This window comes from Erpetoichthys calabaricus, chromosome 2, assembly GCF_900747795.2.
Source record: "Erpetoichthys calabaricus chromosome 2, fErpCal1.3, whole genome shotgun sequence".
NCBI lineage: Eukaryota > Metazoa > Chordata > Cladistia > Polypteriformes > Polypteridae > Erpetoichthys > Erpetoichthys calabaricus.
Genome location: NC_041395.2, coordinates 251,573,386 through 251,598,279, shown reverse-complemented (window position 1 = coordinate 251,598,279; position 24,894 = coordinate 251,573,386). Strand labels below are relative to the sequence as shown.

The 24,894-nt window shown below is 37.3% G+C and overlaps 1 protein-coding gene across 2 annotated transcripts in view; it reads left to right on the top strand.

The window, feature by feature from the left end:
* The first annotated feature begins 334 nt into the window (after nt 1-334).
* Nucleotides 335-24,894, top strand: part of ide (insulin-degrading enzyme) — a 142,375-nt gene continuing 117,815 nt past the window's right edge. Inside the window, exons 1-2 of one of the 2 annotated variants that reach the window (XM_051922832.1) lie at nt 335-694; nt 15,624-15,805. In XM_051922832.1, coding sequence (XP_051778792.1) covers nt 609-694; nt 15,624-15,805 — 268 coding nt within the window. In that variant the 5' untranslated portion in view covers nt 335-608. The remainder of the gene's footprint in view (nt 695-15,623; nt 15,806-24,894) is intronic. The other variant, XM_051922831.1, reaches the window with a different exon arrangement.

The window sequence follows — 24,894 nt, the reverse complement described above, 5'->3', positions numbered from 1 at the left end:
AGTTTTTTGCGTTTGAGCTAATTCACAAGATATCAACAGGTTTTTAAAGAACACAAAAAACATTTTATTACTTTTTATTGAACTGTACTGCATTGTTAATGTTTATTTGTGTTTATTGTAATGTTATATACAGTCTTCTTTAAAAAATAAACACTACCCAAGTAATTTCCTTGTTTGGATTAATACTTCTATATACACTAGTCATGCAATAAATACAATACAGTACAAGTTAGAATGTTATTATCATTATAGCCTCCGTACAGTAGATGGCGGTAGACAGTAATACACCTTAAAACAATAAATTTTAACCGCTCTACCAGAAGAAGAACAGTCCGCACGGAAAAGGCCTCAGAGGCAAAAGTAATCACATGCAGTGTTATCGATGCTATCGATAAACAAAATGTAACACGGCTATTCGTGAACCGCGCAGCTAATCAAAGTTTACGCAAAATTATAGACAGCGTGTGTATCACGTTTTGCAGAAGTGGAATAGATCACTGTGGTGTGATTTGACCGTTCGATGTACTCGATCTTCCTACTGCATTAGTCTTGCAGGGTTGAACATGGCCCTGTAGCCGGGGAGTTAGGTTATTGTCGGTAAGAAGACTATGCAACAATGTGTTAGGAAGCCGATACAGTTCAGTAACAACCTACGGAATTCGAGAGTTTTCTCAGCAGTTCGGTGCAGATTAGGGTAAGTTAAATCAACTGTGGCTGTTACATTAAAGAACCGGGTTTCTGTTAAAAAGAGCGCATCCTCTGTCTTGCCCCCGGTGTCTTAGAAAAGCAGGTTGGATGGTCGGTTCATGATTCAGCACGTACTTAATCCAACGGTCTCACCGTGTGCTTTAATTAACTCACAGGAAAATATGTACAGTACATGTTTTCCCTGTCTTCTGTCGGTGTCACTGCGGTTTTGTGTACTGTTGTTCACGTGTTTAGGAGAACCAGATTGAGAGGCATTGAGATTGTTCTGTTGTGTTCATTTGATTCCTAACTGTCACGCCGGCCAGCGATCCCGGGCCTGTTCTTGCCTCGACTTTTCGTTCGCTGACGTCACCGGATAACGACTTTGGAACATGCAAATGGAACTTTTTTTTCTTTTAAAGCCCACTTTGTAATTGGAAAGAAGAGATCGTTATAATTATTCTACATCCTAGTTTAAGTCTCGCTTTAAAATGAAATACAGTTAAAGAAACTGCCTTAACTTTAAGCCAGTTAATTCATAGTAACCTGTTTTCTCCGTGTGTGGCTGAAGATTTGTCTTTTAAGGGACTTGAAATGTGTCTTCGTTCATACTGAGCTACTATCTTTGCTTTATTTAACTACAGCACTCCTTACGATGTAATGTCTGTTACTGTTTTTTTTTTATAATGTTACACATCTCCTTGTGAATAGGTTTAAAGTTATTTACTCTGATTTGCTAATGCAGATATGTTACAGTGTTGTGAGCGTTAATGTGCTCAAACTCATTGGTATTTATTTAAACTTACGGTTTTCAGTCTCCTAGGCCACAAATCACACCAGCTACCAGGGAAAATCCAGCACTTTACACACCATTACTAATAAGAGAAAACATTACTAAACATGCAGAACTCTCCCCAGTGTGCCTGTGCTAAATGTCAGATAACTTCACTTAGTGGTAACCTGATTTCAGCTTTTCTGAAAAGACAGCAGAAACTATTGGACACATCCTGTACTTATTTTGGTTTTATATCCTTTTTTGTTTAAAGTTACTTTGTGGAGAAATGCAGTAAACAAGAACTCTGTCATGCTTTACAATTTCATTGTTTTGTTTCACAAGCAATATTTTTAATTCTCATTTTTAATTTTAAATAATATCAGTAAAACAGTATTGCAAAGGCAGGTTCTTGGACTTTTCAAGTATGTAAGCTAGATTTTTCTTTTTAAATCTGATTAATTTTACAAATCACATTACAATAAATGAGACAAAAATCAATCAAGGGTACAACCAATGCTACATACCATTCATATTAAATTAACCTCAATACTTCTCCCTTACCTAATTTAAAAAGCTGTGTGCATGGAGAGGCCAATATGAAGTAAACTAACATCCTCACACTTGCTTAATCTTTTTTAGGGTTGGGGAAGGTTATACCCTGTCCTGGAAACAGTGCTGGACCATTGTAGGGAGCACACACTCTTATTGGGTTAATTTGGAGCCACCAATTAACCTACCCAGCATGTCTTTTGGGATAATGGAGGGAAACCATTGCAGGCACTGGGTGAACATACAGACTTGACATGGACAGTAGTGGGGCATAGGGTTCAAAGCCAGGGCACTGGATCTGTTGAGTGACAGTGGTATCCAGTGCACCACCATGAAACGTCCAATGCCAAATAGGCCTTCTTATATATCAAGACATCAGAAGGGTGAATAGATGCTTAACTTATTTGTTTTTAAGAGATCATTAATCAATTTGGTCCAGATTTTAAATACATTTGGACCATTCCTTATTGTCCTGTTTTTTTTTCTATAATTTTAAGTAAAATAAAACATTCTTCTCCCACTGACATATAGGAGATGGATTAGGATTCTTACAGTTTAGTAAGATGTCACAATAATGTTTTTGTAACACAGATATTCCATTTTTTTGTTACTCCCAATAATTTTGTTAAAATGATTTGGAGTTACTGTAAATTCAAAACTGCATGACAAATAAGCTAAGATGTTTTCGCAGTATGATCTGAATGTTAAGCTTTTTGAAAACGTGTGCCAGTGACGCAGAAACTTGATGACATTGTTTAAAGTTTTGGTTATTGTCACAGAGTTGAGATAGGCGTGTGTGATTTACAGATAATAAGTGGATTACACTGTTCTTTGAGCAGATCGATGAAGAGTACAGAACATTTTGCCCATAGGGTCATTTTGCTTTATTTGAGTTTCTAATTAAAAGATCCCATTCCCCTATGTTGTCCTTGGATCTTATAGGTGTGCCAAGTTTGTGATATGTTGGTAGATCCTGGAAATGCTTCATAATTACTAAATAGTTTAGTTTCAATTAAACTAATGAAAGATTATTGAAGTTGGACAAAATTATAACAAAAGATTTCTTTAATAAAAGTAGGTGTGTCCTGGAAAATTGTATTTAAGGAGAAGTTGTTCAAAGGATCCATACATATTGACAGATGTTCATTTAAAGGTCTGTGTTGCCATGGATACCAAGTGACTTCCATGAATTAAGCTGAACCTTGGCAGGAATTCATGGTAAAGATTATTGTGCACAGGAGCAATTGACAGTAAGACCTTGTCCCTAAAGTGTCTCCTAAATTGATACCATGTTTAAAGCAAGAGATGGAATAACAGAAAACATTCGATGGCTCGCTCCCCTGTCTGTCATTGGTACTTACCTTATGTCTGGTAACATTGTGCCACTCCATAACCATGCATTAAATTAAACAGAAAATGAATGAATGTTTAATATACACAAAACATTTTTGTTAATGTTGTCCTCTGAAACGAATCCCTGTGAGGTTGTAGTTCTGATTTCAGTCTGACACTTGGAAGCTCAATTAAATTTCTAAATCTCTTCTGCAGGTTACTCCTTGCTCAAGGTTCTTTTTGTTTTCTTTTTAGAAAATACTTTTCATTTTGAGAATTTTAATTACTTTGAGTTGCCTCAGAATGGTGAAGTAATCCATTTCTGATTAGAAGCTTGTTGTATTGTAGTTTATAAGCTTTATTGCAAATAAGAGAGGCGGTTTAAATTCACACCTTAACCTGTGAAGTTCTTAGCTATTCCAAACTTGAACTTGCGTTGTAGATTTTTCTTTTCTTAGAGGTGGTCTCTTCATTATGCTGTGTAACCTTTCTTAGATTTATTGAATGTTATGGAATGTTTTAACACCACCCAGAAAGTGCCATGGCAGAGGTTTGAACCCGTTCATTTTCCAGATCTGCTTATCAGATTTGTAGTTAACCAGATTAGCTTTGACTGCACTGGAGAAAAAAAAAAAAACAGGAACTGAACAATGACAGAACACACATCTTACCTGGGGGCAAATCAAGATCCTGTCTATATAACTGCATGTAACTGGTATTTGAAAAGAAAAAGAAAGAGTTTTTGGAGAAAGACCAGTAAATGGCCATGATTTGTACCCAGTTCTGTGGAACTGTGAATTTAAGGAATCAAAAATCCAACTGATAATTCATTACTGTACTTACTATGCAGACATTAGAGTAATTATCCAATTGATAATTTTGCAACTCCTCAGGGGGGACTAATTAAGTGTATTTAATAAATAATTTTGGTGTGTAACATTTTTTTATTTCAATGTGTCTAACAAATGATGTACAGATTTTGTGTTGTTTGCAAGCTGTTGAAAGCTAGGCCTGACAAAAAAGTATTAGAAGGTGTGCACTTATGCATCTAAGACATTTTAAGTTGTCTTTGCACAAAATTTGGCAAACGTGTAAAGCTAGCAGAAGAAACATGTTGCTAGCCTTTACGTACTGAAAGCAGTGGCATTGAAGCATTTAGTTTTTAATCGCATTAATGTCCATCAAACTTTCTCAGCCAAACCTGCTAACTGTGCTGTGCCATGTGATACATTAACTGGATTTTCAGGTGTATTGGCTGGTCATGTGATACACCTGGTGTCTCATTACATACTAAAGGAAAAGTTTCAAATATGTCTTTCTTGTACCTATAGTATTTCAGGTTTTGCTCCTCTGTCAAGGTTGAGTTATTCTGCTTTTATTTTGTTTGATCTAATTAATAGAAAAGTTACAAATTATTATAAAAATATTTGGATTATTTTATTGTTTGCATTATAAGCAGTGGTGTATTAATAATAGTAAGTCAAGGATGTTTCTTTGAACTGCACAGCTTCATTCAGATTTCATTGTGCCTTCCTTATTGGTACTATACAAATAAAACCACTTTTTAAAAATATGGGGTCTTTAAAGCCAACTTTGTTTTTATTATCTTTTTTTTTTTTTTTTTTTTTACCAACCCTGACTCCTGTAACCTCAATAATTGCTTCTGACTCTGACTCCACCTTCTGCCTTTATGGGACTGTTTCTTGTCTTGCCCAGTGCTGCTGGATTAGGCAGTGCTCCTTGGCAATCTTGTTATGAGCAAAATGAAGAAAATATACTGTATTCCAAGGCTGAAGTTATAGGAGCAAATGAAGATCTTCTGTTGGTTAATTTTGCAGAGAAAACTTGTAGTAAGATTGGCATTTCCAAAGCGCATATTTATAATGATAAACAAGAAACTGTAAAGAATATATGGTTGAAAGCTACAGAAATAGGCTAATGATAAGACTTAAAGTATGCAAATGTACAAGGAGATGTGCTTTTAGAATTCAGATACAATAATTAAGTGAATGTAATAGCATGATTTGTAAAATAAAAGGAAATACTGGAAAAGGTATTGAGAAAGATGCCAAGAAGCAGGTGTTTTTAGTTTAGCTGAAGAATAAAGGAAGAGGGATGTGTTAAAGGTCCTGAAATAAACTACTGTAAAGAAACAAAATGGGGTTGCTCAGTCATTTGTTTTTATTCCATCCCACTTAATTCAGTACAGGGCTCACCAGAAATTGCATTTTTGTGGTTTTGTCGTATTTGGAGTGATGCGGTACATGCCAAATGCATTTGTTTTGCTTTTTATTTTTCACAAGCAAATTTGTGATAATCATTTGATCAAGTAGCAAATCAACAGAGATGCATGAAATGTTATAACTCTGAAAACTCCCTTAGCACTGAAGGAAGCTAAGTGGCTAGCTGGATTTTCAACTCTTGTGTTTCTCAGTTAAATATATTTCTGCACATCTGATAGAGCCTGTTGACAGAATGTGTTTGCCGGGCTCTAGATCACTAATTCTTAGCTACTGGTACAATATGAGGGAGTACCAAAAAAAAAAAAAGCCAGAAGTGGCAAGCGTGAGCCAGAGTAAAGAGCGAGAAAGAGAGTTACACTGTGCAAGAGAAAGGGAGAGAAGCTGTATCAGTTGCAGTTAGAACTCAGAATATGCTAAGGAGGACAGCCTTGGACCTGTTGTTTGTGAATATATTCATTTGTGTGACCATTTTTACAGCTAGACATTTGTAAGGCAAAAAAATATGGTTGTAGATGCTCCGTTCCACCCTCTCTTTTAATATTTATTAATGGGGAGAGTGTGGAGATGGTAGAACACTATAAATATCTAGGGATAATTTTTGATAACAGGCAAAACTTTGATTTTAACAAAGAATGAAGTTGTAAGAAGGGTAGACATGGCTTTTCTTTCTTAGGAAAGTGGACAAAACCATAATAGCACTTTTTTCTAAGTCCATAATTGAATATTTAGTCACATTTGCTGTTATTTATTGGTCTGGCAACCTCACCATTAAGAATATAAACCATCTTAACAGCAAGGTAAAAAGTAGCATTAAAATTATTAGTTGCAGTAGACCCCTGCCATTGAACCATATTACGAACAGTTTAGAAAGAAGCCAACTCAATTCTGTCTGATAGTAGCCATCCTATTTTTTCTAAAAGTTGCCAATCAAGCTGCAGATTTAGGTTCCAGAGGGTAAAGAGTTACAGATTTAAGAATTCTATTATTCCTCGAATTCTGTCATTTGTAGGGATGCTGCTAAATTCTGAAATATTATTTTGTGTACTCATAAAGGTAATTATTCTTATTTGTAGTAATATTGAATATGTATATTTACTGATCACACTAGTTGTCAGTTGTTGTGTCTTTGCTAATTTTCTTGTACCTGTGTAAACACATTTTTCCACTGGGGCAATAAAGTCTACCTAAACTTAACCTATAGAGTTAGAATTTCAGCACAGGATTGCAGGTATCCTGTTTATTAATTTAAAATCCCTCATGGTTTCACTTAATAAATCAAGAGAGTCCCCCTGTGCTTCCATTGCAAGAAAGGACTTGCCTTTTTTATTCTATTTTAGAATTAGAAATAAAAGTACACAGTTTGTGTATGCTTTGAGAGTGCAGAGTTGTGACAATTTGACTGTCTGTTGGGTCAAGTAAGCAAATAGTGATATTATTTTCTTTTTAAAAAGAGCACCATATGCAGCTACAATAACTAAGAAAAGCTTCACATTTATCTTTGGTTAGTTTTGATCCACCCATTTATTTTTTGACAGGCTTGTCTTGGTGCCTATACTGGCGAGTGTTGGATCCTTGGTACTAAAATCTTGACAAAGGTATTGCTATCGGTAAAGTTGGGTACACAGCAGTCTCCTTGTCTTGCTGTGGGGGTGGTCCGGGGATTGGTGGTTGGTCCAACTTTGAGTCTCCAGCACGTTTATATTAATATACATCTTCGAAGAGCTGCATATATTTAATCAAAAATGTAGGGGGCGGGTGGATTTATGGGGTGCTTAGGTTGCAGTTGTGCTAATAGATGACTCTGAGATGCTGGAAAACTATTTACTTCTGGAGCCGAGATTAATGAAATGCTGATACTGTACATTTTAAAAATTGGGTTTTTCTGTACTTTTTTAGTACTGGTATACCGTGCAAAATAAGAATGAAACCCTGGACGGAAAATAGCACACATCTACCTACCCAAAATTCCAAAATATATTTAAGTTAATGTTTCAAAATTTCCATATTGGCTAAGTATTCCTTAATGTTTTGAAACAAATCTCTGTAATCATAAAACATTCAACGTATTAACGGAAATGCATAACCTCAAAGATGCACAATTAGAAGGGCTACTGAAACTGCATACATAATTACCGAAAACAGATTAGTAGACACTAAATTAATGTTTAATAATCAAACCAAATTAATGTTTATTGTTTGAAGGATACAGGAGACAGTTATAAAGGGTATAGTTGAACTAATTTCTGCTGTGTAGTCCAATTCAGTGACTAATTCTGTAATGATACACAGACATAAACAATACCAAAGTCTGTTGCACAAATTTTATATCACAAAGCTAACTTTAAAGTTGGGATATATAGTTCTTAAAAAACGAGGAAAAGATTTTGAAAATGAAAGCATGTAACATTTGAATTTTGAATGAATTTGACTTGAATAATTAATATGAATCTTAAGGTTTTCTTAACCTGCTATTGCCCATATATTAATGCATACTCACAACAGCAAATGTCATTAACCTGACAAACTGATTTTCTGCAAAATCTGAGTTGAAAAGTGTTTAGCAGTTTGTAAGAGTTTGTGCGAATTAGAATATTCTGAATAATTTTGATATAAATTAATTCATATGGCAGTGACATAATACTCTTTTAAGTTTTAAATATTGGTTTTAAACAGTGTTTAGTTTTCATTTACATAATTGACAGAAACTCTAAGCGAATAAATTTAGTGCCTGCACATGACAGGATAAATCAGATAGTCCATGATAAATCATTGTTTATAAACCCCATGCTGAAATTTGTCAAAGCCAATAAAATGCCCCCCACTTGTTAATACTTTGTGGGGAAAGCCCCCCTCTGCCCTTCATGAAATTCAAGCTCCAAAGAACATATTTTTGGTATATTCATCATTTGGAAATTTAAAGTTCTTTTAATTTGTATTCCATACCAAACCATTCTATTGTTCATACATTCAAAATTACTCTTTATAAAAAAACATTAGGTGTTCATTAGAAAAATTAAGACATAAATGCACAAAAACTACCTTAAATACCTTATTACAATATTTTTGGGTGGATGGCCAATAGTTTTATATAGTAAAGAGTTGAGTACTTAGCAATTTAAAAACAAAAAATGATTGCCCAACTTTCTTAGTCCTTTTTTAGGTTTTTGATAACTTTAAGGCTACCAACATGATATTAAAATTATTAATTTAATTTTTCAGAATTCCTATGTGTCTTTGTTCTGTTGTGTTCTATTTCAAATTACTTTAATACCAAAGCCTGATCATTTATATACTTATGCCTGTGCCTCAGTGCAGAATTAGTCATTAAATTGGTCTGAATGAACTGTAAATGCAGAAATTACTCATAATTGGAGATGTCATTGCATTTGTTCCTGTACCTTTCAGATATGTGCTATAAATGCTTTAGTCAAATTGTAGTTATTATACTAACACATTAATTTGGTTTTGAAAAAAAAAAAAAAGACACATTGAACAATACAAATGTAGTATATCATTTCAGTAACCTTGCTCATTGAGCAGCTCTGAAATCATGTACTTCTGTTAACACCTTGCATGTTGTATGATTGAAGAAAAATGCCTTGAAATTCAAAACATTAATGAATGTCTAGCTGTTTACGGAATTTTTGAGTTTGTAGTCAAATTTATGTGAGATTGACACCCTGTCAAAAGCTGGATCATGTGTTGTTTCCAGTGTAACCAGGATAGCCACCAACTCATCAGGGACCCTGAACTAGAGGCATTGGTCAGAAAATAGATTGTTGGACAGACCACTGTAGCCATGTTAAAAATGAACAGAAGATCAATGTGAAGCTTCTGTTCTTTTATCCCACTTTTATCCAACTGTATTAAAAAGCGAATAATCTCGCCATTCGCTAAACTCATTCAGCTGACAGTTGATTGGTCACAACATTGTGCTTTTTCCATCCATCCATCCATTTTCCAACCCGCTGAATCCGAACACAGGGTCACGGGGGTCTGCTTGAGCCAATCCCAGCCAACACAGGGCACAAGGCAGGAACCAATCCCGGGCAGGGTGCCAACCCACCGCAGGACACACACAAACACACCCACACACCAAGCACACACTAGGGCCAATTTAGAATCGCCAATCCACCTAACCTGCATGTCTTTGGACTGTGGGAGGAAACCAGAGTGCCCGGAGGAAACCCACGCAGACACGGGGAGAACATGCAAACTCCACGCAGGGAGGACCCGGGAAGCGAATCCGGGTCTCCTAACTGCAGGGCAGCAGCGCTACCACTGCACCACCGTGCCACCCATTGTGCTTTTTAAACTTTTATTTTTATTTCTAATTCTATAAAAGCATTAAAGGTGAAAAGATGAAAGCATTTTTTGCCTTGAAAGCATTGCAGGATTCCCACAGTTTGTTAAACCATGTGTGATTTTTGTAAGTAACAGGAAATCCTGTGGCAAAACTTGATGTGTAACTGTGACAGCTTCCTTCTTTCTTTGTCGTTGCCTTTACTGCTCCTACTGTTTTGCTTGCTGCTCCCGATTATTTTTTTTGGGGGGTAGCTGCCTTTTGTACCACCCGGTATTTTTTTGCATACTATACTACAGGTTAAGAACCATTGCTTGAAAATATTATCAGGTTTTCACAACCAGTTGTTTTCATTACAAAATTAACTTTCACCTCTCTCTCAGGTTTTAATTTTGAGGTTAAATGGCTCTGAAGACCTTTAACCATGTGAGTATTCAAAAGAATTTGAAAGGTGAGTGCAAATAGAAATTTAGTCATGCAGTGTTTTATGGAAGGCAGACACAAGTCTCACAGGTGGCGCAGTGGTAGTGCTGCTGCTTTGCAGTAGATAGATAGATAGATAGATAGATAGATACTTTATTAATCCCAATGGGAAATTCACATTCACAGTAAGGAGACTGTGGAAGATTGTGGGTTCGCTTCCTGGTTCCTCCCTGTGTGGATAGCGCTTTGAGTACTGAGAAAAGCGCTATATAAATGTAATGAATTATTATTATTATTAAGCCATGGGCAAGAGAAAAAATAATTGTTAAAGCACAATAGCTCGATTCAAACTAAGTAATAGCAGGCTAGATTACATTGACCCACAAAAGAGTACTCATACAGAAATTCATTTGTTGATTTGTTCTTATTCCTGTTTAATCCAATTATTGTGTTGTGGTGAACCATAGCCTGTCCTGGCTGCACTGAAAACATCAAGCAGTTCTTAAATATACCCTCACTCGCTAAAACAGACAGGCCATTCTAAAATCATTCTGATGCTTAAAACTGACATAACACAAGAAATCTTAGAATGTACCACAACTGTGCATACATCAAAATGGTAATCTGTCTACTGATTGGCCCGAAATTTTAGTATAAAAGAACTCATAGACTACATTCTAGATATATTTTAACAAAACATTTCAAAATGAAATGGAAAATTCTTAAAAGCTGCATGCTTATAAATCTACCTAACAGTATCTGCTAGTATGCTGTTAAACCTGAAGCAGAATTATAATGAGTGGCTGTTGGTTGCCTCTGTAAGATTGTGCGGTCTACTGTATTGACTTTACTTATGTAATGGGGTGGAATTCCTACAAGCTTACCTTACAGCCCCAAATTTAATACTAACAAGAATCAGTCATTTTAAAAATAATTTTAAGCCCCTGTAAGATTTAACTGTGAACTCCAAGGATCGACTTTGCTGTAGTACACTTATTCCATACAATGACTAGAACACATGTAACAGGATGAACTTTAATTTAAATTCACTACAAAATTTACAGGTTTATAAATTACACTATATTCCCAAAATATTACAGATTTGTAGGATCCAGCCACCTCCAAACCAATGAACTAGAATTTAAAGGACAAGTTTACAAGTTACACAGTATATACACATTTGTCATGTGAAATTGTGTTGTAAAGTTAAACTTTTTATATACATTTTTAAAAATACATGGCCAGCCCTGGCGTTTTACAGTGAATCCACATTGATAGACTTACATGCAGATAAATTTAAATAGACACATGAGAGCTTTATTTTATCATTTTATAACCAGAGTGAGAATAGATGCCTTCAGCAAAAATGAAATTTGTTAAATGCAGCTCAGTATTGGGAGCATTCAAGCAAAACAGTGACAAAAGTCGCTGTGATCTGTGTAATACTATAAATGCAGCTCAGCAGCTGCCCTGGTACCACAATACATAATAGCTGCACTGTCAGAAAGTTGTATAGAAAAACTACCTTGAAGAAGTAGTGGCATGTGTTCATGATAATGCATTAAACATGGTGGCTGATAACTTACCCAGTCCTGCAAACTGGACCTCGGTGTTACAAGTCACTGTCATAATCTGTATGAATATACTGGAGTCATTTTGTTAGTTCACTGAGTTGCTGTGCTTTGCTTATTCCTTAGGTTTTGTTGCTTTTTCCGGTGCTTCTTCAGTTTGTGAATAGCTCTGATGTTAGTTTAATTTTCAAAATTTTTTCTGTAGACACCACTATGGCTGTGGCCAAATTGTTTAGAGAGGTTATAGTTACTAAATATAGATATTACAATATTAAGAGTTTTGGAAACTCAAAAAATAAACAAGAATAAAGGGGTATAAGGCTTTAAGGTCTGAAGGTCTGGAATTTGTATTTTGCTAGAGAAAAGAAAATCATGGTTACAGATTTGGGGTGTTGTATCTACTCCAATGTTAAGCTGCTGTTTGTGATTATTCAGGTGTGTGTCATCACTTAATTAGTCAAATGCTTTCATCTTTGTCTCCAGAACTTTTTTTCAGACTGCTTGTGGTCACCACAATTGCAGTCATTGATAAATCAATAATGTATCTTAACGGACGGTACGTAAGCATGCCTGGAACGTTGATTCTGTCAGGGTGGCTGTTTTTGGCAGCCACCGTGAGGTCTACTTCAGAATTTTTATACACGTAGGTATACTGTCATGAAAGAGCACAAAATGAAGTTAATGAAGACAACTGCACATGTCTGGAGATCTGTTTGTATACCTCCATTATTTTTTTTTTATGTGTCTGTGTTTACTGTTCACGTGCTGCAAATGATACTCACACTTTTGGGGGACAACAAAAACTTTTATGTACAAAATGCATCCACTATAGTTTAAATTGACAGCCATTCACTTTACATGTACTAAAGTATGGTATGTCAGATTCATGACAGTTAACAGACTGCATACACATCTGGCTTTCAAGCTTATCCGTGTATTCCTATTCTTAAACAAAAGTGTGTACTGTAGTGTAAAGAGACAGTTTTTGGCAAGTTTTCACTTGTCATTAGAACAGTTTTACATACACAATTCATGAATAACATTGTTTTGGAGAAATGCATTCTTGCATTATTTTTGCTGTCTCGTTTTAATAATGAACAGTTATTCATTCATCAGTGGAGGTTAATTATCGATTATTAATTATGATCAAAGTTTGCATCCTTAGTCTTGTCATTTTTATTTGAGCAATATATTCAGACAACTGTTGCATATGAGGCATTGTAGACAGCATTGCGATTATGTTCTAGATAAATGCAAATGAAGTCTTGAAAATTGAAAAAGACCACTGACATATTTTTATGAATCATTTTTATTAAGCAGAACCTGTGAGGGAGTAAATTAGTTTTCTGTTTCCTCATATGTGGTTTCATTACATACAGTGCCGTTACTAATGTCTCGAATGGTTTTATTATTGTTTCTCTGCCTCAAAATGTATTTTTAGACTTTCATTGGCACAGCTCTTGTCCTCATGTTGAACAATAGAAAGTACTTGACTCCAAAGTGTAGAAGCAAGTTGAGGTATCTTATGCCTTCACTATTGAAGCAATGAAACACACTTGAGGAATCACAAACACCTATGACACTAATTGTCCTAAACACTATGGTCCCTTGAAATGGGTGGACCATGTATAAAAAGTGTTGTCATTTATACATGGTGTGAGCAAAATGTATGCAAATACCTTAAATTAATGTCTGCAATGTGCACTTTAATCATGTCTGAATTGTTTTAATTTGTAATTTTAAACTGTAGAGCAGAGGTGTAAATATGTGTTTGTCCCAAACATTATAGAGGGCACTGTAATTAGGTGAACTTTTTTTGTTGAGGTAAATGGCATGTTTGACCTAGTAGTAATTCATTTGGCTGCATCTTAATACAGTAATCCCTCCTCCATCGCGGGGGTTGCGTTCCAGAGCCACCCGTGAAATAAGAAAATCCGCGAAGTAGAAACCATATGTTTATATGGTTATTTTTATATTGTCATGCTTGGGTCACAGATTTGCGCAGAAACACAGGAGGTTGTAGAGAGACAGGAACGTTATTCAAACACTGCAAACAAACATTTGTCTCTTTTTCAAAAGTTTAAACTGTGCTCCATGACAAGACAGAGATGACAGTTCTGTCTCACAATTAAAAGAATGCAAACGTATCTTCCTCTTCAAAGGAGCAAACAAATCAATAGGACTGTTTGGCTTTTAAGTATGCGAAGCACCGTGGCACAAAGCTGTTGAAGGCGGCAGCTCACACCCCCTCCGTCAGGAGCAGACAAAGAGAGAGAGAGAGAGAGAGACAGATAAAAAAAATCAATACGTGCCCTTCGAGCTTTTAAGTATGTGAAGCACCGTGCAGCATGTCACTTCACGAAGCAGCTGCACAGAAGGTAGCCAACGTGAAGATAATCTTTCAGCATTTTTAGACGAGCGTCCGTATCGTCTAGGTGTGCGAACAGCCCCCCTGCTCAATCCCCCTACGTCAGGATCAGAAAAAGTCAGCGCAAGAGACAGAGAAAAGTAAGCTGGGTAGCTTCTCAGCCATCTGCCAATAGCGTCCCTTGTATGAAATCAACTGGGCAAACCAACTGAGGAAGCGTGTACCAGAAATGAAAAGACCCATTGTCCGCAGAAACCCGCGAAGCAGCGAAAAATCTGCGATATATATTTAAATATGCTTACATATAAAATCCGCGATGGAGTGAAGCCGCGAAAGGCGAAGCGCGATATAGTGAGGGATCACTGTATTCATAACATGCAGAAATGGTTAAGCTATATCAGTGATAACAGTGGGCAAGTCATATGGTCTAAATGATTTTGTCCATGGTCCTATAGTTGGTGTCAATTGTGGTAGCATCTGAAAATAGCTGCCTTCATGGGATTTTCTGTCACGGCACTGTAGGGTTTACAGAGACTTGCGCAGGAAGCAAAACAGATTTAATGAGTAGTAGTTCTGTGGGTGAAAACATGTTGTTATTGATAGAGGTTACATTTCTTTTCAACAGTGATGTTCAGAGTAGCATCTGTGAGCACAGATTAGGTGGTTCCCTGAAGTGGGTAGGCTACAGCAGCAGAAGACCACTCCAGCTGCTAGACCACTCAGATAAAAAGAAGGAAAGGTTACAGAGGGCACGTGATCACCAAAACTAGGCAGTTTAAGATTGAGAAAAATGTTAACTTGTATGAGGGGTATTAACTTCTGCTGAAACATGCAGATATTAAGGTCAGACATTGGCATAAATTTCATGAGTCCAATAATCAATCCTGCATTTCAGTCAACATGTGATTCACTATACCAAGTATGCAAAATAGTCTGTTGCATTTAAATTACAAGCTATGTTGGTCTTGTTAATGTATTAATCCAAACATACTCATTTTCAGGAACAAAATAATGATTATCAGACTAATGAAAAATATTATAATGTTTGCCTGGTGCTGTAGCATTTATCATGTCGTTTTTATTAAGCTTCACAATTCAATTTTTTTTCTTAAAGATGCTTCAATATGTCTTATTTCCTTTTTTAAATTAACATCATCTGATTTGGTAAAGCATTTTCAAATCAGTTTAATAGTCATTCTGAGTCCACCATTACTTTAATGTTTAGTAATTATTTTGCTAGTTTAAAAGTTAATCGAATAGAAACGCAAAATGGTTGTGCCAGTTTCTTAATTACGTGGTAGTTCATTCAAATAGAAAAGCAGTGTTTCTTGCAGAATGCTTAACCTGTGTCTTTTTTACTTTTTTGTCATAGACGTGCATCATCTTCCTACATCATGGATGATGCAGCCTTGAAAAGTGTTGTAAGCAATGTGATAAAGTCACCCGAGGACAAACGCCTGTACCGTGGTTTGGAATTTACAAATGGTTTAAAAGCTCTCCTTATTAGTGATCCAACCACAGATAAATCTTCAGCTGCTCTTGATGTACATATTGGTAAGTTGTGTTTGGTTTATCATAACAGAAGTTAATTAGCTGTGTGATATTACTTTAAGCAAAGAGAAATTAATTTTTTAAAGTTGCTTTGTAAATTTAAAAAAAGTACTTTGTTAACTAGATAGTTATTGTGCTGATTAAAAAAGCAGAGCTTCCTCACAACTTTTCTCTATAACATATTTGACCATACTGATTTTAAATACAACAGGTTCTTGCCATGATATGTCATGATGGAGCCTCATTTTTTATTGTAATTTGCTGGTGATTCAGTTTTCAGTTTTTATTCAGTGATATAAACTGCGATTTTATGAAACTGTTTGCCCAGTCCTTATCTGTTAATTAAATGTACATAATGACAATGCACAATTAATCCATTTAACCTTTTTTTTTTTTTTTTTTTAAACCTCTTATTCAATTCGGGATTGCAGAGTCTGATCCTATGCTAGTGGCATTTGGCGCCAGTTGAAAATAACCCAGGAACTACAAAAGTTAATTACATGGCAACAGTAGTACACAGACCTTCAGGGCCAATTTACAACGGTCAACAAATTTTAACACACATCTTTGGGATTTGGAAGAAAATCTAGAGTTAGGGTAAAGGGTTCTGTAATATGATCCCTGCAGTGAACTGCCTTTTAAGGTAGGGTTGGTTCCCTCCTTGAGACCAGTGCTACAGGAATAGGTGGTGATTCTTCAGAACCCTGAAAGAAGTACACAGGTTAAATATTAGATTGATTTGAAGTTTTTCTTTTTCTTTTCGTGATCTGATATTTTATAATGATAATGATTTTGAAAAATACTGATGAAAATATTTTACTGTAAATGTAATATATCTTTTACAGAACCAAACTCCAATCCCTATCCATATTTCCCACCCTGTAAATGCTGTTTTTCAGCCAGACGTTGTTTCAGATTCCAATCACCTAGGAATCTACCCCTCACAAATACTGGGAACTTTCATTTGAGTTAATTAAAGAGAATGGAATAGGGATGGATAAAATGTATATATATATTACTTATAAAGTACCCCATAACCTATACCCCACTACTGCCTGGAGAAGTAGTGAGGAAATTGTGTAGATGCCTTAGAAGAATGGATTAGAGTTCTTTTCAACTGAAACCAGTCCATGCCAGCAAAGGAAACTTTTGTTCTAAGATGTGAGTTTCATTAACCCTTTGTGTTTTTCACAGAAGAGGGCACAATTGTTCAAAGATGTAAGTTGGCCTGCAGACTTTGTATTGATGAAAATGAATTCTTAATTTAATTTTGAAAAGACACAAAGCTGTTTATTCTTCAGTGGGATAAAGGGGACACAAAACTATTACTTCTTCAGCAGGCTTATGTTGCATCTCCATTTTAGATGGTCCGTGTACTTTTTGGTATTTGAAATTTCATTTTAGAAGCAAAAACGAAAATGAAAGGAATTTTCAGATTTAGATTTTTGATTAAAGAATAAAATAAGGGGAAAATAAGGTATTTTTTTTTTCAATTCTATGGTAACAAATAGCAGTCATAAACTTAAAATTACACATACTTTTCTGGATTTATTTTTGATTCAAATAATGAAAGTGTAATAGCTCAAAAACAACAAAACAGATGCATTTTCGTTGTCTGAAACCTGAAGTACTTGTTCTTCTGCGCAATTTTTGACGTCACGTGCGAACAGTCCTCCTCACAACACATCGATCGATGGCCTTGAAGTTACAGTGGCATCAGCAGAGGATGGACCATTACGTTGTTTTTTGGAACAGTGAAAGAGTGACATTCCGGGACGAGGACATGGCTGCAGAAAAACTGAGTCGCATCTTTCAGGTAAAAATACAAGCTTTGCAAACTTTGCTTTATTGATGTAGCAGTTCTTTTATGAACGTTATTGTTGTTACTACGAAATAAAGGGAGTTTTCTCGTTCTCGTTTCTTGCATTTTTCTTTTCTGATGTGCGAAAGAACAAAAGGAAAAAAGTAATTGTTTTGTGTTTTTCATTTTTCCCTTTTAAAGTTGAAAATCAAATAAGTGTGTCATTTTCTTTTTTAAATGATATTTTCTGAAACGAAATTTCAAATACCAAAAAGTACACAGACCTTAGATAAACTGGAGAGATGCAGTTAATCATAATGCTTTTTTTATGAGAGATATGAATGGATTGATTGCACATTATTCATGTTGGAAGGAAACTTTCTGGAATATTTAGAGGAAATTGTACTTCTTAAGGAGTTTTAGTATTAGAAATGGCCAGCATATTTATATTGAAACAAATTTGATTCTCTTTCTGCATAGTTTGAAATATATGATGAATCCACTCTGAAGCAATGATGGTAAACATGACAATGTTAGGGATTTTTGTTGTAACAAAAGACGCTACCACACAATAGCTCTGTTGAATTTTATATACAGTACTGTATATATTTATGTACTTATCACATATGTCCTGCTCAAAGTTCTTTACAAATAATAAAATTAAAGCTGTAAAATGTCAAACCAGCTGTACAACTGTAATCTTTTAGCCTGTCTCCCTATGTTTATTGTACCCCATGTATTCAACCTTAGGGACTTCTTTTAGTATGCTGCTGTGCTGACAATGACTGCCTTTTACTTTCAGTTCTTCACTTCAGTCCAGTTAACCATTAATAAAGGACTTAACAAAACCTGTCCTTTTTTTGCCCATAAGAGACAGTAGCCAGACAAGGAATGATCAGTCCAGCACTCAGCAATGCTATTCGCAATCAGACAGAGTCTGGCTTCCTGCTTTAACTTAATCATATTTCTTTGCATAATGTAGTAGCAAATATTAGCAATACAAGCAATTATACAACGTGGGTGGGTTCATGTATTCATTAAGTAACAAATGACGTTTCCCAGATGGTCTAATTCCTTAGTTACAGGTTAAAAAAGAGTTAAAAGTGAGGCTTAAAAGTAACACATGAACACAAATGTCCATGTTCAGCTGTGGTTTCATTCCACCATGACATCCCACGTGATCCTGATGTGAGTCTCTAATCCAGTCTTTCCAAATCAAAGTCATTCAGATCTCACAAGAGAGAGCTGTACCTCTTGCTTCCACAACTCATACCAAGAGTGATGATTTTCTATGAAAGTGAGCCTCTCAGATGAGTGCTGTCTTTAAGATACTTTTGATTTAAAACACTCAGATGTTCAAAGGACAAAATTGTCAGTACCTATAAACTTGTTGCTGGCAAATTTAAATATCTCGGGAATACAACCTCCTTGGTTTTTTACTTAAGAGCAAAGCATGCATGGCACCGCTGTTACAAACTCCAAATGAGATGAAGCAAGATCTGTGGCAGACTATAGTCCATGAATTTGCAACTAGATTTATGTCCATGAATGAAACAAAGTCTAAAAGCATTAACTGCAGCGTACTATTGCAAAACGGATTGCAACAGACTACAGACCTCTAAATTTAGTTGAAGATCCAAAGCTGAGATATTTAAGCTCGTTTAATCAGTGAATGAGAGGCAATTGGTATATTAGCTGCTACATTAAAGAGAGTGGAGTAATAAACTGAAAAAATGTAATCGGAGAAGTCGTCTTGTGCAACTAGACAAACAGCAAGAAAAGTGACTTTAAGGGATTCAGACCTTTATTTTATCCTTTAAATTAAAATGGACACTGCTTGTTTAAAATGAACTGGCTTACACTCTTAATTGGAAAAAGAAAAGATAAGGATGAACTTGACATTGCTGCTTAGTAAACAACAGGCTTTTTTAAAGATTTGTACTGTTTATGATTTGTTGCAATGTGTGGTAACAAACAAATACTACATAATTAAAATGGTAATCCATATTTTATAATTACACCTGAAGAATTACAAATGTCTAGTTGATGCACTCAATTTAATTCAGTATGTGATGCGGTCACAGAGTTCCTCAATATTGTCCTCATTTGACTCAAGCATCATTTCCCAGTCTCTCTTTTGAAAGCAGTCATTCAGAACCATTTCAGCCCCCTGGCTCTATTTCTTCATTGTTCTGCTGGTAACAGTTTGTCGTCTAATGCAGGCTTGTAGCTGGGAATGAGATGAATCAGGTTGTGGTCAGATTTGCCTCAAGGAGCAAGTAGATTACACTTAAAGGCATTGTTAACATTTCAGTGCGGCAGGTCCAGCTTGTTATTTCCTTGAGTGGAACAGCTCACTAATTGATAGACATTTGTCATCATTTGTTCCAAAGTTACATGGTTGAAGTTACGACATATTATAGCTGCAGGTTCAGAGTGAGTCATTGCTAGGTTCCCATTTGTAGTGGCAGGGATATAAACATTAATAAGGATGAAGTAATTTATCTCCCTGAGCAAATAATGTGGACAAATTCCGACAGCCAGAATTTCAATATCTGAATTACAAACTGTGGTTTCAACTGTAATATGCTCCCTTTTACACCATTCCTCATTTATGTAAATGACCAGTCCCCCTACTGTCCCTTTTCCACACCGCACTGGATCTCTGTCTGCTTGAATAAGATGAAATCTGTCCAGTATTAAAACAGGGTCAGGTATATCAAGTTTAAGCCAGCTCTCCATAAAGCACAAAATGGCACTATACTTGTATGCTTCAAGGTGCGCTACTGTGTACGATTGATTGATTGATTGATTGATGTATAGATTGATACCTGCAGCCTTTTTATGGAAACTGTATTTCTCACGTGTTCTTTTCTTTCTTTTTTTTTCTGAACTTATATATATAATATATGATACTTTATTAATCCCAAGGGGAAATTCACTTACTCCGGCAGCAGCATACTGATACAAAAAAAATATTAAATTAAAGAGTGATAAAAATGCAGGTAAAAACAGACAATAACTTTTAAAAAATGTTAACGTTTACCCCCCCTGGGTAGAATTGAAGAGTCGCATAGTTTGGGGGAGGAACGATCTCCTCAGTCTGTCAATGGAGCAGGACAGTGACAGCAGTCTGTCGCTGAAGCTGCTCCTCTGTCTGGAGATGACACTGTTTAGTTGATGCAGTGGATTCTCCGTAATTGATAGGAGCCTGCTGAGTGCCTTGGATGTCAAACTGTCCAGCTCCATACCTACAATAGCGCCTGCCTTCCTCACCAGTTTGTGCAGGCATGAGGCGTCCTTCTTCTTAATGCTGCCTCCCCACCACACCACCGCGTAGAAGAGGGCACTCACCACAACCATCTGATAGAACATCTGCAGCATCTTATTGCAGATGTTGAAGGACGCCAGTCTTCTAAGGAAGTACAGCTGGCTCTGTCCTCTCTTGCACAGAGAATCAGTATTGGCAGTCCAGTCCAATTTATCATCCAGCTGCATGGTATTTATAGGTCTGTACCCTCTGCACACAGTCTCCTCTGATAATCACGGGGTCCATGAGGGGCCTGGGTCTCCTAAAATCCACCACCAGTTCCTTGGTTTTGCTGGTGTTCAGGTGTAAGTGGTTTGAGTCGCACCATTTAACAAAGTTCTTGATGAGGTTTCTATACTCCTCCTCCTGCCCACTCCTGATGCAGCCCATGACAGCAGTGTCGTCAGCGAACTTTTGCACGTGGCAGGACTCAGAGTTGTATTGGATGTATATAGCTGAACAGGACCGGAGAAAGTACAGTCCCCTGCGGTGCTCCTGTGTTGCTGACCACAATGTCAGACCTACAATTCCCGAGACGCACATACTGAGGTCTGTTTGTAAGATAGTCCACAATCCATGCCACCAGGTATGAATCTACTCCCATCTCTGTCAGCTTGTCCCTAAGGAGCAGAGGTTGAATGGTGTTGAAGGCGCTAGAGAAGTCCAGAAACATAATTCTTACAGCACCACTGCCTCTGTCCACGTGGGAGAGGGATCGGTGTAGCATATAGATGATGGCATCCTTCGCTCCCACCTTCTCCTGGTATGCGAACTGCAGAGGGTCATGGGCGTTTTGGATCTGTGGCCTCAGGTGGTGAAGCAGCAGCCTCTCTATGGTCTTCATCACATGTGACGTCAGAGCGACAGGCTGGAAGTCATTCAGCTCACTAGGACATGATACCTTTGGGACTGGGGTGATGCAAGATGTTTTCCAAAGCCTCGGGACTCTCCCCTGTTCCAGGCTCAGGTTGAAGATGTGCTGTAGAGGACTCCCCAGCTCCAGTGCACAGACCTTTAGCAGTCATGGTGATACTCCATCTGGACCCGCTGCTTTGCTGGCACAAAGTTTCCTCAGCTCTCTGCTCACTTGCGCTGCTGTAATTGTGGGTGGTGATGTCTCTCCTATGCTGGTATCAGTAGAAGGATGGGTGGAGGGTGCAGTATTCCGAGGTGAGAGTGGGTTAGGGTGGTCAAACCTGTTAAAGAAGTTGTTCATTTGGTTTGCTCCCTTCACGTCTCTCTCGATGGTGGCACCCTGCTTCGAGCTGCAGCCAGTGATGATCTTCATCCCATCCCATACTTCCTTCATGCTGTTATTCTGCAACTTCTGCTCCAGCTTTCTCCTGTACTGCTCCTTCGCCGCCCTGAGCTGGACTCGGAGTTCCTTCTGCACGTGCTTGAGCTCATGCTGATCACCACCTTTAAAAGCCCTTTTCTTCTGGTTCAAAAGGCCCTTGATGTCACTTGTAATCCATGGCTTGTTGTTAGCATAGCATTGTACTTACTGGAACTACAATGTCCATACAGACGTTGATGTAGTCAGTAGTGCAGTCAACAACCTCCTCAATGTTCTCACTATGTTATCCCTGCAGGATATCCCAGTCCGTAGATCCAAAGCAGTCTCTCAGAGCCTGCTCTGCCTCAGGGGACCACTTCCTGAATGAGCGTGTGGTTGTAGGTAGCTCCCTCACTCTTGGTTTGTAGTGAGGCTGAATCAGGACCAGGTTATGATCTGCTTTCCCAAGCGCAGGCAGCGGGGTGTCGCTGTATGCGTCTTTAATGTTTGCATACAGTAAGTCAATAGTCTTATTTCCCCGGGTGTTACAATCCACATACTGGGAGAAGGCAGGCAATGTTTTGTCCATCGTCACATGGTTAAAATCTCCAGCGATTAGCACAAGTGCCTTGGGGTGCTGTGTTTGTAACTTAGCAACAGTGGAATGTATGATGTCACACGCTATCTCCATGTCCACCCCGAGGAAGGATGTGGAGGGATGTATACAATAAAAACAATGACGTGCCCAAACTCTCTGGGTAAGTAATAGGGACGCAGACTTACGGCCAACAGTTCAATGTCTCTGCAACAAGTGGAGATTTTGACGTTTACATGTCCAAAGTTGCACCACCTTGTATTGACATAGAGAGCTAGACCTCCTCCTTTCTGCTTCCCGCTGGTATATGCATCTCTGTCCACTCTAACTGTGCTAACCGGGTAGCTCCACGTTAGCATCTGGGATGATAGTAGTTAGCCACATTTCGCAAAAGCACAACAAACTGCATTCTCTGTAGGCCCTGACATTTTTCACCAGCTCAGGCAGTTCGTTGATCTTGTTTGATATTGAGTTCACATTTCCCAGGATCACAGAAGGCACCGAAGGCTTAAAACGCCACTTTCTCACAAGCCGGTTCATTTTTAGCTTAATGCTGGCTCTGCTGCCACGATACCACCTTCTTACCTCGTCGGGTAAATAGGGAACCACACCGACACTGGCATTTGTTCTCAGCGCTTGAAGTTGACTACTTGAATAGACGAGTCTCGGCGTGTAAAAATCCATGTCCACATAGTAAAAGTAAAAGTGTCCAGGGAACGAAATCCACATAAAAAAAAGAAAATGATAGGAGTGATCAAAAAAAAAAAATATATATATCTATATATACATACATAGAAATACTTATTCATTATATTATATGAAAACAGCAACAATTAATTGCTGTGAATAAATGAAAACCTTAATTTATGGGATTATGCAGGGTTATTTTGAATCTTATGGAACAGATGTACTAAGAATAAAGGAATAAAAAATGGTGTTCAACAGTATTAGTCTCATTTATCACTGTCAATATCTTATTCCAGATTTTAGTTGGCTAAAAGGCTACCTCCCCAGTACTTTTATGTTTTACTCACAGAACATTTAGCACACTAGTGTTCAGAGGTCTGAGATTATGATCAAGGTTGTGAGTGGACATACATACTGAAATACAGGAAGTTGCAAGATTGTCTTACAGAAAATTAAAACTTTTTATAATATATCCTAAATGAAACGAGCAACCAATGTAAAGATTTCACAGTGTTACAATTCTTACTGCTGTATTTTGAACAAGCTTCAGGTTAATTTATATACAGTAGTGTGTAAAAGTTTTAGGCAGGTGTGAAAAAATGCTGTAAACAAAGAATGCTTTCAAAAATGGAAGTGTTAAATCATTTATTTTCATCAATCAACAAAATGCAGTGAATGAACAAAAGAGAAATCTAAGCCAATCAATATTTGGTGTGACCACCCTTTGCCTTCAAAACCGCATCAATTCTTCTAGGTACACTTGCACACAGTTTTTGAAGGAACTCTGCTGGTAGGTTGTTCCAAACATCTTGGAGAACTAACCACAGATCTTCTGTGGATGTAGGCTTCCTCACATCCTTCTGTCTCTTCATGTAATCCCAGACACACTCGATGATGTTGAGATCAGGGCTCTGTGGCCATACCATCACTTCCAGGACTTCTTGTTCTTCTTTACGCTGAAGATAGTTCTTAATGACTTTGGCTGTATGTTTTGGGTCGTTGTCCTGCTGCAGAATAAATCTGGGGCCAATCATACACCTATCTGATGGTATTGCATGATGGATAAGTATCTGCCTGTATTTCTCAGCATTGAGAACACCATTAACCCTGACCAAATCTCCAACTCCATTTGCAGAATTGCAGCCCCAAACGTTCAAGGAACCTCCACCATGCTTCACTGTTGTCTGCAGACACTTATTATTGTACCGCTCTCCAGCCCTTTGACGAACAAACTGCCTCCTGCTACAGCCAAATATTTCAGATTGTGACTCATCTGTCCAGAGCGCCTGCTGCCATTTTTCTGCACCCCAGTTCCTATGTTTTCGTGCATACTTGAGTCGCTTGGCCTTGTTTCCGCGTCGGAGGTATGGCTTTTTGGCTGCAACTCTTCCATGAAGACCACTTCTGGCCAGACTTCTCCGGA